The sequence below is a fragment of the Triturus cristatus genome, chromosome 9 (assembly GCF_964204655.1).
Source record: "Triturus cristatus chromosome 9, aTriCri1.1, whole genome shotgun sequence".
NCBI classification, from domain to species: Eukaryota; Metazoa; Chordata; class Amphibia; order Caudata; family Salamandridae; genus Triturus; species Triturus cristatus.
Genome location: NC_140592.1, coordinates 914,866,668 through 914,880,768, shown reverse-complemented (window position 1 = coordinate 914,880,768; position 14,101 = coordinate 914,866,668). Strand labels below are relative to the sequence as shown.

At 47.1% G+C, this 14,101-nt stretch overlaps 1 protein-coding gene across 3 annotated transcripts in view; it reads right to left on the bottom strand.

Moving 5' to 3' along the window:
* The window catches only part of DICER1 (dicer 1, ribonuclease III), a 692,358-nt gene that overhangs the window by 460,199 nt on the left and 218,058 nt on the right, over positions 1-14,101 (bottom strand). For all 3 annotated transcript variants that reach the window (XM_085626460.1, XM_085626459.1, XM_085626458.1), the window contains one exon: positions 3,616-3,795. In XM_085626460.1, the coding sequence (XP_085482586.1) occupies positions 3,616-3,795 (180 nt within the window). The remainder of the gene's footprint in view (positions 1-3,615; positions 3,796-14,101) is intronic.

Below are 14,101 nucleotides of genomic sequence, written 5' to 3'. Positions count from 1 at the left end.
GAGATTTCCCTGATACTGCGCACACGTGAACTTGACGTCTCAATGCAGAGCCCACATATGCCATTGGGCATATTTCCCAAGCAAGATGCAGGAGGCCATGAGGCCCAGCAGCCTCAGCCAGTCTCACAGAAATCCAGGATAGAGGCTGAAAATTCGGTATCATAGCCTCAATAACCTGATCTTGCCATTCGGGAGGATAGGCCAGAAACTGCACAATGTCCAGAACAGATCTGATTAAAAGGAGCGTCTGAGAGGGAGTCAGGTGTGACTTCAGCATGTTGATAGTGAACCCAGCGAATGCAGGAGGTCGGCCATAGTCTTGAGGTGGAAGACAACAGTCTGGGGCGAGCCCTCCTTCAACAGCCAGTCGTTGAGATAATGGACCCGTGATATCCGCTTATGGGCTGCAACCAGCGCCATCACCTTCGTGAACACCAGAGAGGCACTGAAAAGGGCAAAAGGGAGCACAGCAAACTGAAAGTGCTTATGACTCACTGTGAACAGCAAGTAATGCCTGTGGGCAGGCAGAACGGGAATGTGGAAGTATGTGCCGTGCAAGTCCAAATATACCATCCAGTCTCCTGGGTCCAGGACTATCAAGACTTGAGCAAACATGAGCATTTTAAACTTCTCCTTCTTGAGGACGAAATTGGGAGGGTGCAGGTCTAGGATAGGATGAATGCCTCCTCCATTCTTGGACACCAGAAAGTAGTGGTAATAGCAACCACAATTTAGCTATGGCGTTCGCACCCTCTCTAAGGCTCCCTTGGCCACGTGACCCGTTGCTTCCTGGCAGAGCAAAGAAAGATGGCCCTCCATCAGCGTGTCGCAAGCAGGAGGAATGAGTGGCGGGGTAGTCAGGAAGGGGAGGAAGTAGGTCCTCCGGACAATCTGCAGAACCCACTGGTCTGATGTTATAGACCACCAGTGGGGCAGGTGATGGCGTATCCTGCCTCTCACTGGATGCCCATGATGGTAAGAGTGCAGACTAAAAGGGTTTTAAGGCATTTGTCCTCATCCAGGGTGGTGCCCTAGGGCCACTGTGAATGAAACTGCTCAGCCAAGCGAGTCGATGGTATCCAGTCCACAACAGATCGGGAGCTTAGCTGCATCGCTTTCCTCTGCAACAGCCTGGGTGAGAAAGGTCCGGGCCTCTGCCAGAACCATGAGCAGCACCTGTGCACCCAAATCTCAAAGCATAGGAGTAATAGCCCAAAAGGCACATGGTGTTCACAAACCGCAGTGCCAGGCTGGTGGAAGAGATCAACAACTTCCATAAGGTGTCAAGCCTCTTGGATTCCCCATCTAATGGGGCGGTAGGGAATGCAGCAGGATTTACATGGGAGATAAAGGCTTGGACTACCAAGTTCTGTGGGCTAGGGTGTTTTGTGAGGAAACTGGGGTCCCCTGGGGCAGGGCAGTGGCAGTGGACAATCGTCCTGTTCATGCTAGGGCAGCACATCAGTGAGGGCTTCAATGAAAGGGAGAAGCGTTTCTGAGGGGGTCACCCCCAGTTGAAGCACCACAAAAAAGGTGTTCGTCTTGACTGCCACTTAGAGCAGGCCGAGGTCAAAGACCTCGCCCGCCCTCCTCACCACCATTGCAAAGGACACTCCCTCTTCCGTAGCCACGATAAGGGGAGAAAGCAGGCCAGTATCTGGAGAAGTATCTAGTCCACTGGCCCTCGGCAATTCCTCACACCAGTCCATCTGAGAATCTAAGGGTTGGTATTCCTGGGGATCCAGCGTCCTCTCCCAATCCTCCCTGAGTCTCCGGCTCCATGTCCGAGTCGGGATCAGAATGGGGAAGGTGCTGCTAATGGGACCGGCATTGGGAAAGGTGGTACAACCTGCCCTGGTCCGATCCATCTGTGGATCCCGAGGGCCGACTGGTGCTGGGGCCGGATTCTCTGGCATAAAACCAGTAGGGGCCCCTTCCAAACCCAAAGGGCTGAACTGTGCATCAAATAGGAGGTGAATGGTCTCATAAAACACATGGAGTTGAGCGGTGGGAGCGCTCGGACTCTGGAAAACTCAGGAAAGCATGAAGATGACCCAGGTGCTGGCTCAACCGCAGAGCCAGGCCTCTAACGTCGACGCACCCTCGAATCATGGGAAGAGGTGAAGCTGAAGACCTCTGACTTCTTACTCTCTTTTTTGTGGGATGTCCCCAGGTGGCCTGACGACTTGAGAGTGCGACAAGGACCGTGAACTATGCGACAAATCCCGGGATCTTCCTCTCAAACGGTTCGCAGCGTCTCTCATCGGACGGCACGGAGCTTGAGGGATCGCTCACTCAAGGTCTTGAGGTACATAATGCGGCAATCAGTGTAGGTCTTCGCATCATGGTCACGTTCTAAGCACCAAAGGCATGCACGGTGTGGGTCAGTCACCAACATCTACAGATGACGGTGGCACAGGGCTTAAAGCCGGTCTTCCTAGTGGACATCCACACCACACTAGGAGAAGCACTCTCAAAAAAGCTTCGACAAATCACAATTCAAAAAGTGACTGAAGGGGCAGCCCTCTCCGGATCTGTGCTGACTGGAGCAGAAAGAAAAGAAGCCAGGTCAGCGCCGTAGGGTAGTCCCCAATTAAACTAACCGTGTACGTCACATCTGGCGTGGACAATACCACGCGGAGCTGATCGACGCCATCTAACAGCACGCAGGGGTACTGCCCACGAAAAACATTTCACATGAAGTCCGATGCCTAGGGATAATTCTTAGGAAAGGAATCTGCGGCTAGACGTCCCTATAAGATTAAGTACTGTCAACCTGTTCAACAGGTTGCCTAGCAAACTCCAGGAAAGAGATGAGTAGGCAACACCTTCTATTGTGTGCAATACATTTCAACATGAGCATAGGTTACATTTTTACAAGGCATTTCCAACCTGCAAAACCACCAATCTATTAATGATCCAGAGCTAGAGAAGAAATTTCTGTAGTGATCTTTAAGTACTGAAATACTTTGTGACTATTTCCCACAATTATAAATTTTTCAGTAACTATTCACAAACCGTTAGGTAACAGCTGGCACTGGTCTACGTAAACCTATATTGGCTGCCTACTCTTCATGTGCAAATCACTTGCTGGCATCTTTCAAATTTAGCAACCACTGCTGCAATGCCCTGGCCGTAAGAAGAAACACTTCCCATCACAGGTAGGAAGTCATCAAGTGACAATCTATTCGCTTTCTCTTTCTGCATGTGCATTTTCAAATAATAGCAGCCTCTGCAACAGACATTTACAGGTTGAGGTTTAATGAAAATGCTAATTTTTAGGACGAACTTAAGATAATCAATAAATATGAAAGTGAAAATTTTAATCTAGAATCCTTTACAACTATAGAACAGTATCATTTACAGTAAACTCATTCTGCTGGTATAATAAGATAACTCAAATTAAACCATGTGGTTGTTTATGACGGCTGTATTATTTTTAGTGCACTATCTGTTCATTCAAAACAGAAAAATGACATGTAGTTGCCTATTTGTTAACTAAGTCGCAGGCAAAACAATTCCAACATTTAAGTAAACCTCTGATGTGCCCAGAAACATGATCTTGCTAGCCATCAAACACAACTTTCTTACAGCTCATTAACAGTGCAGCTGTACCTGAGGTATAGGTTTGGCTGTTAGTATTCCAAAGCATCTTGTGGTGTCCTCTGGAGGGTACAGTTTACGTCTCCGAAAATTAAGCTCATCAGGTAGAGGAGTAGTTAAAACCATTCCTATTACATAGAGGTAACAGGACTGATCAAGTTTGGCATAGCAATCCCGCAAACATTCTGGAATCTAAAATAAGTAAAAACAAAAAGACCATATGCATCACTGTACAAACAGATTTTCAAATTCATTTTGGCATCCTGAAAGTTGCTTAAAAAGAAATGACCATGCAGGCAATAGTTTATGACTGTGAATCAAGCAAAGCCAGTTCTTCAGAACAAGCAAGTTACTTACTTTCGGTAACACTCTTTCTAGTGAATACTCTTTCAAACTGCAGATTCTTCACCTTTGGAATATCCCAGGAACCAGACTGGTTTAGGAAGACTTAACAGCATAGCTCCCATGCACCAGTAGGGGGCACCGTGGGGCTCCACGTTTACTTTGTTGCATATAAGTGCCACCCCATGCTGAAGCCAGTTTCTTTCCTGATTCTCTCCATTCCCACAGACATTGAGTCCAGCAATAATCAGATGTACCCGTTTGCAGATCTATAGTTTGGGACATTTTTAGATGGGAAACAATTTAGACCATACTATGGAAAAGGGAGGTGGGAGGGCAGAGAGGAATTTACTATTATACTGAGTATCTACCAGAGAGAGTGTTATCGTAAGTAACTTGTTCTTCTGATGGATACTTTTAATTACAAATTCCTCACCTTCAGAATACATACCAAAGCAGTACCTCCCAAGGCGGTGGGTCCAAGGAATGGGCATTGGATCAAAAAGTCCTGCAGGACCGAAAGGGTGAAATGCCATTCTAGTCTGATCTGGCTTTCCAGGCAGTAGTGCTTTGTGAACGTATACCCCAATGCTCATGTCACATCCTGACAGATAAGAAAAATAGGCACTCTGTGTGTCAATGCAGTGATAGCCCAGGCCATGGTGAAACTGCCCACCTCAGCCCTTCTGGAGGCTGCTTCTTGGCCAATACATTGAAGATCTTAATGCAGAGGACTAGCCACCTTAACAGACTGCTTTTGTTTCTATAGTGCCTTGCATTTCTTTGCCCCAAAGAACTCAACAAACAAATCAGATCATCCAACTGATGTTCTTTGGTGCGATCGATGTAAAGGGTCAAGAATCACTTGGGTCCAGGTGATGGAGTCTCTCCTCCTCTTGAGGGAAAAGGCAGAGCAAAAAAATAGAGTGATGGATAGCAAAACATGAAATAAAATCCAAATCTTTTGTAAAAAGTCCGCCTAGGTGTAAGACGACAGCTTTGAGAAAGCTTGGAGTGCATTTACGTGAAGATCTGCCGTTACAGCGACCAGGAACACAGTCTTCAGATTCAGGAGACTTAGTTGACAGCTATAGATTTGTTCGAAGCAAGTGCACATAAGGAAAGTGAGGACCAAACTGAGGTTCCACTGTGGCATCTCAAAGAGATTGTGAGGAAACAGGTCTGCCAAACCTTTTATAAGCCACATTACAATAGGGGATTTGAACAAGGGCGGCTAGTCTGGCACACGCAAGACAGCCAAAGGTGACTAAATAACATTTAACGGTGTCTACGGCAAGTCCTTGCTGGGTCACAGATATAACAAACAAGAAGACAGGTTGGTCTGTAACAAGTCCGTATTATGGGTGCCACACCAGGCCACAAACTTGTCAAAGCACCTGGTGTAGTCAGACTTTGCAGAGGGACGCCTGGCTTAAAGGATGACATTGACAACTTTGGAAGTTAGATCGAATGCAGTCAATTGCCGCCCGTTCAGTCTCCATGCATGGAGGTGCAGGCTTCACGGATTCCGGGTGCAGGACCTGCCCTGCTGCTGGGACAGGAGATCTTCCTAAAGCAGAAGGCAGATTGGAGGCCAAATGATCATGCCCAGCAGTTCCAGGTACCAGACACTCCTTGCCCAAACCGTATCCAATAAGATGGCAGGGCCCAGTCATTCCTGATCTTCTTCAGAACTCATGGAAGGAAAGGTAGTGGCAGAAAGGCATACAGGAGTCTGTTGCGCCACTTTATCCTGAATGAGCCTCTGTGAGAGCCTTCTTGGAAACTCCAGTGAGCAAATGTCACTTTCGTGTTCCTGGCGTTTGTGAAATGATCTAGCCAGATACTCCCTCCTTTGCCCGAAGATGCCCGGTGCCACCTTGGGATGCAAGCTTCATTTGTGAGCAACCTGGCGTTGCTGGCTGAGTTCATGCACCCTGGTATTTAAAGATGCTGCCAGATGGTTCATGACCAGGAAAACGCCCTGATGCTCCAGTCCGTGTCAGAGACAAAGTGCCTCTTGGCACAGGAACCAGGACCCCACCCGGCAGCCCTTCTTGCTGTAGTACCACATGGTGGTGAGGTTGCGTCCGAGAACCTGGACCAACCTTTCTTTGATGGACAACACGAGGCCTTCAGCACCAGAAAAATGTCCCCCAACTCCAACAGGTAGATCTGGAGATTGGTATCCACCAGAGACCAGAGTCCTCTGATCTCCACTTCTCCCAGATGACCTCCCCCTCTCAGTAGTGATGGTTCGGTGATCACCGTCAGTTAGAGGTGGGGGTTTTCTGCCAGTCTAACTACAGTTGAGCAGCCACCACTACAGGTTTTCTGTAGTCTCCTCTGAAACCCGACTGTAATCTGACTGTTTACCTGGTGCTGGGCCCATTGAGACGTCAGGTTCCACTGCAGAGCTCGCATATGCCATATGGCATAGCAGACCAGCAGAATGCAGGAGGCCAGGAAGCCTCAGAGTCACCATCTCGGATACTAAGGAACGAGATTGAAACATTGGGATTAAAGCCCAAATCTCCTGGACTCATGACAGAGGCAAGGCCCAAAACAGCACTGTATCCAGAGTGGCTCTGAAGAAAGGGAGACTTTATGAAATAGACAGGTGTGACTTCTGCAAGGTAACAGTGAACCCCAATGAAGACAGGAGGTTCATGGTCATCTGGAGTTGGTCCACGGCTGGCTGTGGTGAGCCTGCATTAAACAGTCAATCGAGGTAGGGGAGAACAGGAATCCCCAACCTCCGAAGGTGTGCTGTGACCAACACTATCACTTTAGTGAAACACCCAAGACACACTAGTGAGGTCGAAAGGGAGAGCACAGCAAACTGAAAATGCTATTGGGCTACCTTAAACCTCAAATACCATCTGCAGAATTGCAAAACAAGTACGTGAAAATAGGCGTTCTGCAGGTCCAAAGCAACCATCCAGTGACCAGGGCAGACGGAACCAGGGCCAACTTGAGCATCATGAATTTGTCCTTCTGCAAGAAGTTAATAAGAGGGCGGAATTCTAAAATAGGACTAAGGCCTCCACCCTTCTTCTGAACAATTAAATGAACCGAGGTGTGCTTCTAAAGCGTTCTTTTACCGTGTTGATTTCAAGACTGTCAAGATAATGAGAAAAGACAGCATGTAGACAGTCTTGTTTTGATGCGTGTACTGAACTCGGATTCATTATCCACCGCTTTTTTTTTTCCTGCTGGGAGGGAAGTCCAGCATTTAGCGTGAGCAATGCAAAGGATCTAAAAAGGGTGTTCGACCAAAGTAAAATATTAAACATAACAAGATTAAAGTTGCAGAAATTAGACAGAAAACAAACTAGATGGCACCAAGAACTGCAATTTATAACATTTTATAAAAGTGCAACATGCATTTAATGAGTGTAGACCTACCTAGCAAAGTACAGAGTGCATGTCTGTAAAGTTCAGAAATATTTCTGGAAAATAAAAAAAGGTTCAACTCTTTTCAGAGAGAACAGCTTATAGTGCAAAGTCTCAATGTGTAACAGTCTGAAATGCCGGTCCCCATTTCCGAAGCAGGAACCCTCTGTATGGGTCCTTTGACCAAAACAGCCTGCACCTCCTGAAGCAAGACGGGCAGGTGCTCCTCTAGAAACTGCTCTGATGTGGGTAAAAGATGTGGCAGGCCGAAAAGTAGTGGCAGGGCACAGTCTGGTTGACTACCTGCAGGACCCACCTGTTATGTTTCAATATTTTACTTTGATCAAACCCTGGAGGAAATGTCTGATCTTGCCTCCCACAGGCTGATTGTGTGCCACTAATGGCATACTGAAGCTCCTTGGAGACTGATACTGTAGAGGTGTAGCACTAGGAAGTTCACTGCCCCTGGTGACTTGGGCGTTGCCTGCTTGGCCCCGCCTGACTCTGAATTGACTGGGTTTGCCGTTAAGGAGGAACTAGTCCTTGGCACTGCTGGTATGACAAAGCTCGAAGTGTTGAAACTGCGGTGGGTATTGTCTTGCCGGAGTAGAGAGGTCTAAGGAAAGCATAGTGGCCTTGCTTTCTTTGAAGAACTCTGATGCAGACTAAGCCTTTTCCACAAAAAATTGCAAAACCCATTGAATGGTATATCAATCAGTGAGGCCTGTATGACATGAGAGAAGCCAGAGGATCTTATCCATGCCTGATGTCAAAGCCCCATGATAGTTTCAACTACTCTGCCCAAGCAATCGATAAGTGTCCAGCCTGGAACGTATGACATTTGCCCGCATCTACACCATCCCGGATGATTTGAGTCAGGTTGGCCTAAAGTTTAGCAGATAAAGCGGCAAAGTCTTGCTAACTGTATCCATAAAAGATGGGAATATCTCCACAGCAATCAGCTGGCATTGACTGACTGGAGAAGTAGACTGGCCAATGAATACACCCATTTCCTGGACGCTTCAATTGCCTTCAACTCTGTTTAGTGTGGAATGAGGGCCTGGGGGACCTTGCTCATAGGGAATTAATTGGGGTTACCCTCCTTGTTGAAGCCCGAGTCACCAGACCTTCTGGCATAGAGTGCTTACAGTAAGTCTGCCAGGTTGCAAAACTTCTACTAACACACCAGTCCTAACTTTAATAGGTGGCAGCTACAAATTCAAAACCTCCTCTTCATTCTTATGACCACAGAAAAGGAAGCACACTCTACCGTTGATGGTCCAGGGAGAGAACACAACCCAGTGTCCAGGGAGTTGTCCAACCCTCTTGCCTCCAGCAAATCAATACACAGTGTCATCATCATAGTGTGGAGAGAATAGATTCCGATCATTTCCAATGTGGTCCTGAAAGCTAGTTGGCTCTGAGAAGGGTCGGAACCAAAACATTTGTTTCTGTGCGGCTTTGAGATGTGACCTCGCTCAAGGTAGAGACAAATTCAGCTTGTAGTCAGAATGGACTTCTGGAAGGAGTCTACCTCCGGTGCCAGGAGCATCAGTGCTGTCTTGGAAGTCAAAGGAACCGGCGTGAATATTGGGCTTGGGCTGAGACTTCAAGTTCTGCTTCAACAACAAGTATCACAGAACTCAAAGTTAGGATATGGATATCTGCCAGCTGAAAGTGCCACAGATTTTCTCGGCTGTGACGTTTCCCACTGAATTTTGGAGGAGAAAAAAAAAAATTGGATTTGGAAGCCAGGAGAAAAAAGTGATAAACAGTAGCTCCACATCTGTGAAGAAGGGCACAGAAAAAGGGAACTAAAATCAGTAAATGGGATGGCACAATATACGATTCCAGTGGTGTCACCTTGGCATAGCTTCCAGTCCAGAATGGAGCATGCAACTGCTAATGGCTTGTGAGAGGTATGCAGAAGTTTGTGTAGTAAAGTCGTCTTTTTTTGCCCTGATCACCCCTATGTTTTGGGCAGATGCTGGTTTGGTTGCTAGTGGTTACTGACTCTGAAAGTGCCCGGGGGTCTGCTAGCTCTGTCCTCTAAAATGTATATGGTAATTGGTATAGTTCTAATTGTCCAAGACAACTTACCTGTAAGTTCCTAGTACTTGATAGGGCATGTAGGTTTAGAGACCCCAGTGGACTTAATGCACTTAAGTGTGCATTGCTGTGGTGTTTGGTGTCATTTTAAAGCCAGGCCTGCTTTGCAGGCTGGTTTTAAAATAAAACTATGTCCAAATTCAACTTGGGAATTGAAAGTACTTCCGAAGCCAAAAACGACCTTATTATACTTTACAAGCCACCTCTAAGGCTGGTCCTTGGTGCCCCAACGGTAGAGTGCATTGTTATAAAAAGCAGGGACTATTAAAAGATGGTTTATATCCTCCGGTAGAGAAAAACAGCCAAAGTTGTTTTCCCCTATTGTAGTCCTGCTATCCCCATAGGTTTTATTAAACTCAAAGTCTATCTTTGCTTCGGAGCTAGCTAGCAATATCATTCAAACTATCACAATGAAGTTTACAATAAATCCAACAACTTGCCATAGTCGGATTTATTATAACTACTAAAGGCAAGTAGTTTTAGAACTTACTACCCTGCGGTTACCTAAAGCAGTCCTGCCGCAGCTTCTTCTGATAGGTCAGCCTTTGACAGCCTGAGCCAATCTGCTCTCTGAGTAGGTGTGAAGAGGCCCGAGGCTGAAACCATATAGCCATTTGGTGGGACGAGATTTGCTTCCTGGAGAATCCAGGGAGAGGAAGTGGGCTGTTGAGATCAGCTGGACTTCAAAGGCAGGAGGAACATATGACAGAACAGCCCAGACTTCCTTGATCCCTAGCCAGATGGGAGCCCCACTAATTAGATTAGGAGAGGGGCTGGAAGGGGAGAGTAGTGTGTTGTTGGCCACATCTTTGGGTTGGGTTACACCCCAAGGAAAGATACACACACATCAAGGAAAGATTTTCTCCATTTTTATTTTTGTGAAAACAGTGCATTCTGGGTCATAAATATGCCAGACTTTGCAGGAAGAGGTCATAGCAGAGGGAGGTAAATTTACCCCTATTGGTTGGGGTGTCCCCGCCGTCCCCTTTCCAGCCCTGAAGGAAGGCTGAATATTTTCGAGAGCTACAGGAGCTACTCAGAACACTGCCTTGAACAAAAGGAGGATTGCCCTGCTGGACTGCACGACAGAAGGCTTGCACTGAAAAGGACAGCACCTGCTGCACTCTTAAGGCTCCACAAAAAAACGACTGTGCCTGACTCAAAGGAAAAGGAGTGGATTCACTGATCAGCAGCAGGTATAACAGAGATGGAAGACATCACCTGCAAGCCCAGAGAGTATCACCCCAGCTGACCAGTTGCAACTGGATCTTTCCTGGACGGTGCAAGTGCATTGTGAGAAACTGAGTCCTAGCCCCCAAGAGGCAATCCAGAGTCTCTGAAACCTTGGTCTGAGCTAGTGGACACTTATTTTGCTCAAAGGAACTACAAGATGTGCAAAGAAAGACATTTTCAGTAGAGTTTTGCAGAAATGCTCTAGGAGGAGACCGGTTTGATGTTGCGTCTCAAGCCACTGTTATAGACTCGTGAATTGGTCTGACGGCGATGGTTTGTCCCGCTGAAAGCTGGAGCTTCTCGCCGTCAAGGAAAAAGACTTCTAGAAGCTTATTGAGGCATCGTGCTGCAGCAGGCCGCAGCCGTCGAATCGAACTTTGTATCCAAGAAGCCAGAGGACCCGCTGACAAGCCCATCGACAAGAGAGAAGCTCCAAGAATAAGCCTAAGTCTGAAGGTAAACTTTTGGTCGGGACCTAGCACGTAGCCTATCCGACCCATGCTCCATAGCGGCCAGCCTACAACTTTGACTTTGGTCTGGTCCAGCATTATCAGATAGCTGGGTGCAGCACTTTATGCATTTTGGCGCTAGAATGCACAATTTTTGATTTGATCTTTAAAAATGTATATCTCCCGTTCCCTACATTGGATTTTAGTTGTTTTGGTGTCGTTTTAAAGATAACAAATATTCTCTATTTTTATAAATTATTGGTAGATTTTTATTGTGTTGTGTCCTTTACTTATTGAACAAGTTACTTACCTTCGGTAACGATGTATCTAGAAGAGACATATATTAGTTATAGATTCCTTACCTTAGAATTACCCCCAGGCGTCAGGCTGGATCCGGAATATTTTTCTTCAGCAATACCCCTGCGCATGAGTAAGTGGCGTCGGTCGACTCCGCGCCGTCATCAGCGTTGTGGTCCCTGGGATGATGTTGCAGTGCCTACTTAGACGCCGCCCCTGTGCGCTAACTTCAGTTCTGGCACGACTTTCCACGCCAGAAGCGCAGAGCCATGAAAGACACTGACCACTGGTGCGCAATACAAGGGCCCTGCAAGGAGTCCCTATCCCTAGAAATCAGTTCGCCGGGAGGATGGGTGGGCAGTAAGGAATCTATAACTAATATATGTCTCTTACAGATACTTCGTTACTGAAGAGAAGTAACTTGTTCATTTGAAAGAGACTATTAGTTATAGATTCATTACCTTATAATAGATACCCCAGCAATACCAACCCCGGAGGAGGGACTGCAAACCAAGTTCACACCAGAAGGTCCTGGATGACAGAACGGGCAAAGTAGCCACCCCGCGGACTTGACTATCCAGGCAGCAATGTCTGGTAAAAGTGTGCATAGAAGCTCACGTAGCCGTCTGGCAGATGTCAGTGAGTGGGACTCCACATGACAAAGCAGTAGTTGCTGGCTTAGCTCTAGTGGAATGAGCAGCCCCACTGGAGGTTCCTTTTTAGCTACAGGGTAACAAATCTTGATACAAAAGGATGACCCATTGAGAGATGGTTTGCTTTTGCACCGCCCAACCTTTCTTGCCACCCACACAGACAATGAAGAGTTGATCATCCACCTGGAAATTCTTCGTGCAGTCAAGGCAGAAAGACAGCGCATGTTTCGGGTCCAAACTATGGAGTCTCTCCTCCTCAGAAGGGTGCAGAGGCGGGAAAAAGGTGGGCAGAGTAATAGTCTGTCCGATGTGAAAAGGAGTGACAACTTTTGGCAGGAACTAGGGCCTCGTTCGAAGCACCACTTTGTCCGGATGGACAGAGAAGAAAGGGGGCTTAGAAGAAAGTCTGAAGCTCACTCACTCTGCGTGCAGAGGTGATGGTAACAAGAAAGACAGTCTTAAGAGTGAGAAGCCTAAGAGGACAGTTGTGAAGAGGCTCAAAGAGAGCGCACATAAGGTAAGTCAAAACAAGGTTCAAGTCCCACTGAGGCATTATGAAAGGAGATGGATGAAAGAGATGAATAATGCCTTTAAAGAACCTACTTACAATAGGGGATGTGAACAAAGTGAGCTGAACTGGTAGCCTAAGAAAAGCAGAAATGTCTGCCAGGTAGCCTTTAAGAGTGCCCAGAGCAGAGCCCTACTGGCCAAAGAAAGAAGGAACAAAAGAACCTCAGAAAGAGGGGCAGGGAGGGGATCCACAGCCTTTGCAGCGCACTCATGCCACAAACTTGTTCCATCGAGAGGGCTATACCATCTTAGTGGAGGGACGCCTGGCTGCCAAGATGACATTACATACTTCGGGAGGAAGTTCAAAAGCTGTCAACTGTCGCTGCTCAATCTCCACACAAGGAGGTGGAGGGCTGGACATATCCGTGGAGAACAGTTCCCTGATGCTGCGACAGAAGATCATCCCGAAGGAGCAGTCTGATCAGAGGATCAAAGGCCATGCTCAGAAGCTCAGGGTAACAGACTCTTCGTGCCCAGTCCGGTGCCACAAGAGCGACTTGGGCCCGGTCGCGCTGGATCTTCTTCAGCAATCGGGGCAGAAGTGGTACAGACGGAAAAGCATACAGGAGGCCGCAACTCCACTTGCGTCAAAAAGCGCCGCACAGCGAGTGCTGCCTTGAAAACTCCAACATGCAAAACTGCTGACATTGCGCGTTCTCTTCGGTGGCAAACAGATCTAACCAAGGCTCTGCCCACTGCTGAAAGAACTTGCACCACAGCTCCAACAGATTGATATGGAACCCAAACTGCGCCAGAGACCAGACTCCTCAGATCTCCGCCCCTCCCCAGGAGTGATGCATCGGTCACCACCGTGCGTTCTGGTTGTGGAAGGGAGAGGGATCCACCTCTGACCCAATCCTGGTTCGTCAACCACCAATACAGTTGTTGCGCAGTTTCCTCCGAGATCTGGACGTAGTCCGAAAGATTCCCCTGATGCTGCGCACACTGTAACTTCAGGTCCCACTGCAGAGCCCGCATATGCAATCTGGCATGATCCACCAGCAGGATTCTTTAGGTCTTGATGTGTGCCCTAGTCTTAGCATCAATATGACTGAGCTTTTAAGAGACATGAGGAACGTTTTTAACTTGGTCTCCGAAGAGCTGCATACTAAATTATTTTCCGCCTTGGACCAGCACTCAAGGATAAAACTTTTTCTTTTGCAGTAAGAGAGTCCTAATTTTGAAAGACAACCAAGATCTTAACTCTGTTCAGTCATTTCCTTGTAGAGAAAGTATCACAGATTTCAAAGTTTGCAACATCCTAGACATGCACACAAGAATATCCTCAGGATATTCCTGCATCCAAAAATTCTGGCAACATGATCTGTCCTTCAGAGGATCGAACTTCTTCCCCAAAAAAAACAGGAAAGCAACTTTGAGCTAAAAAAGTATGCAAGGTATACGTCTCAATTTAGGCTTGGCAGACAAATAAATGATGCTGCTAATGAT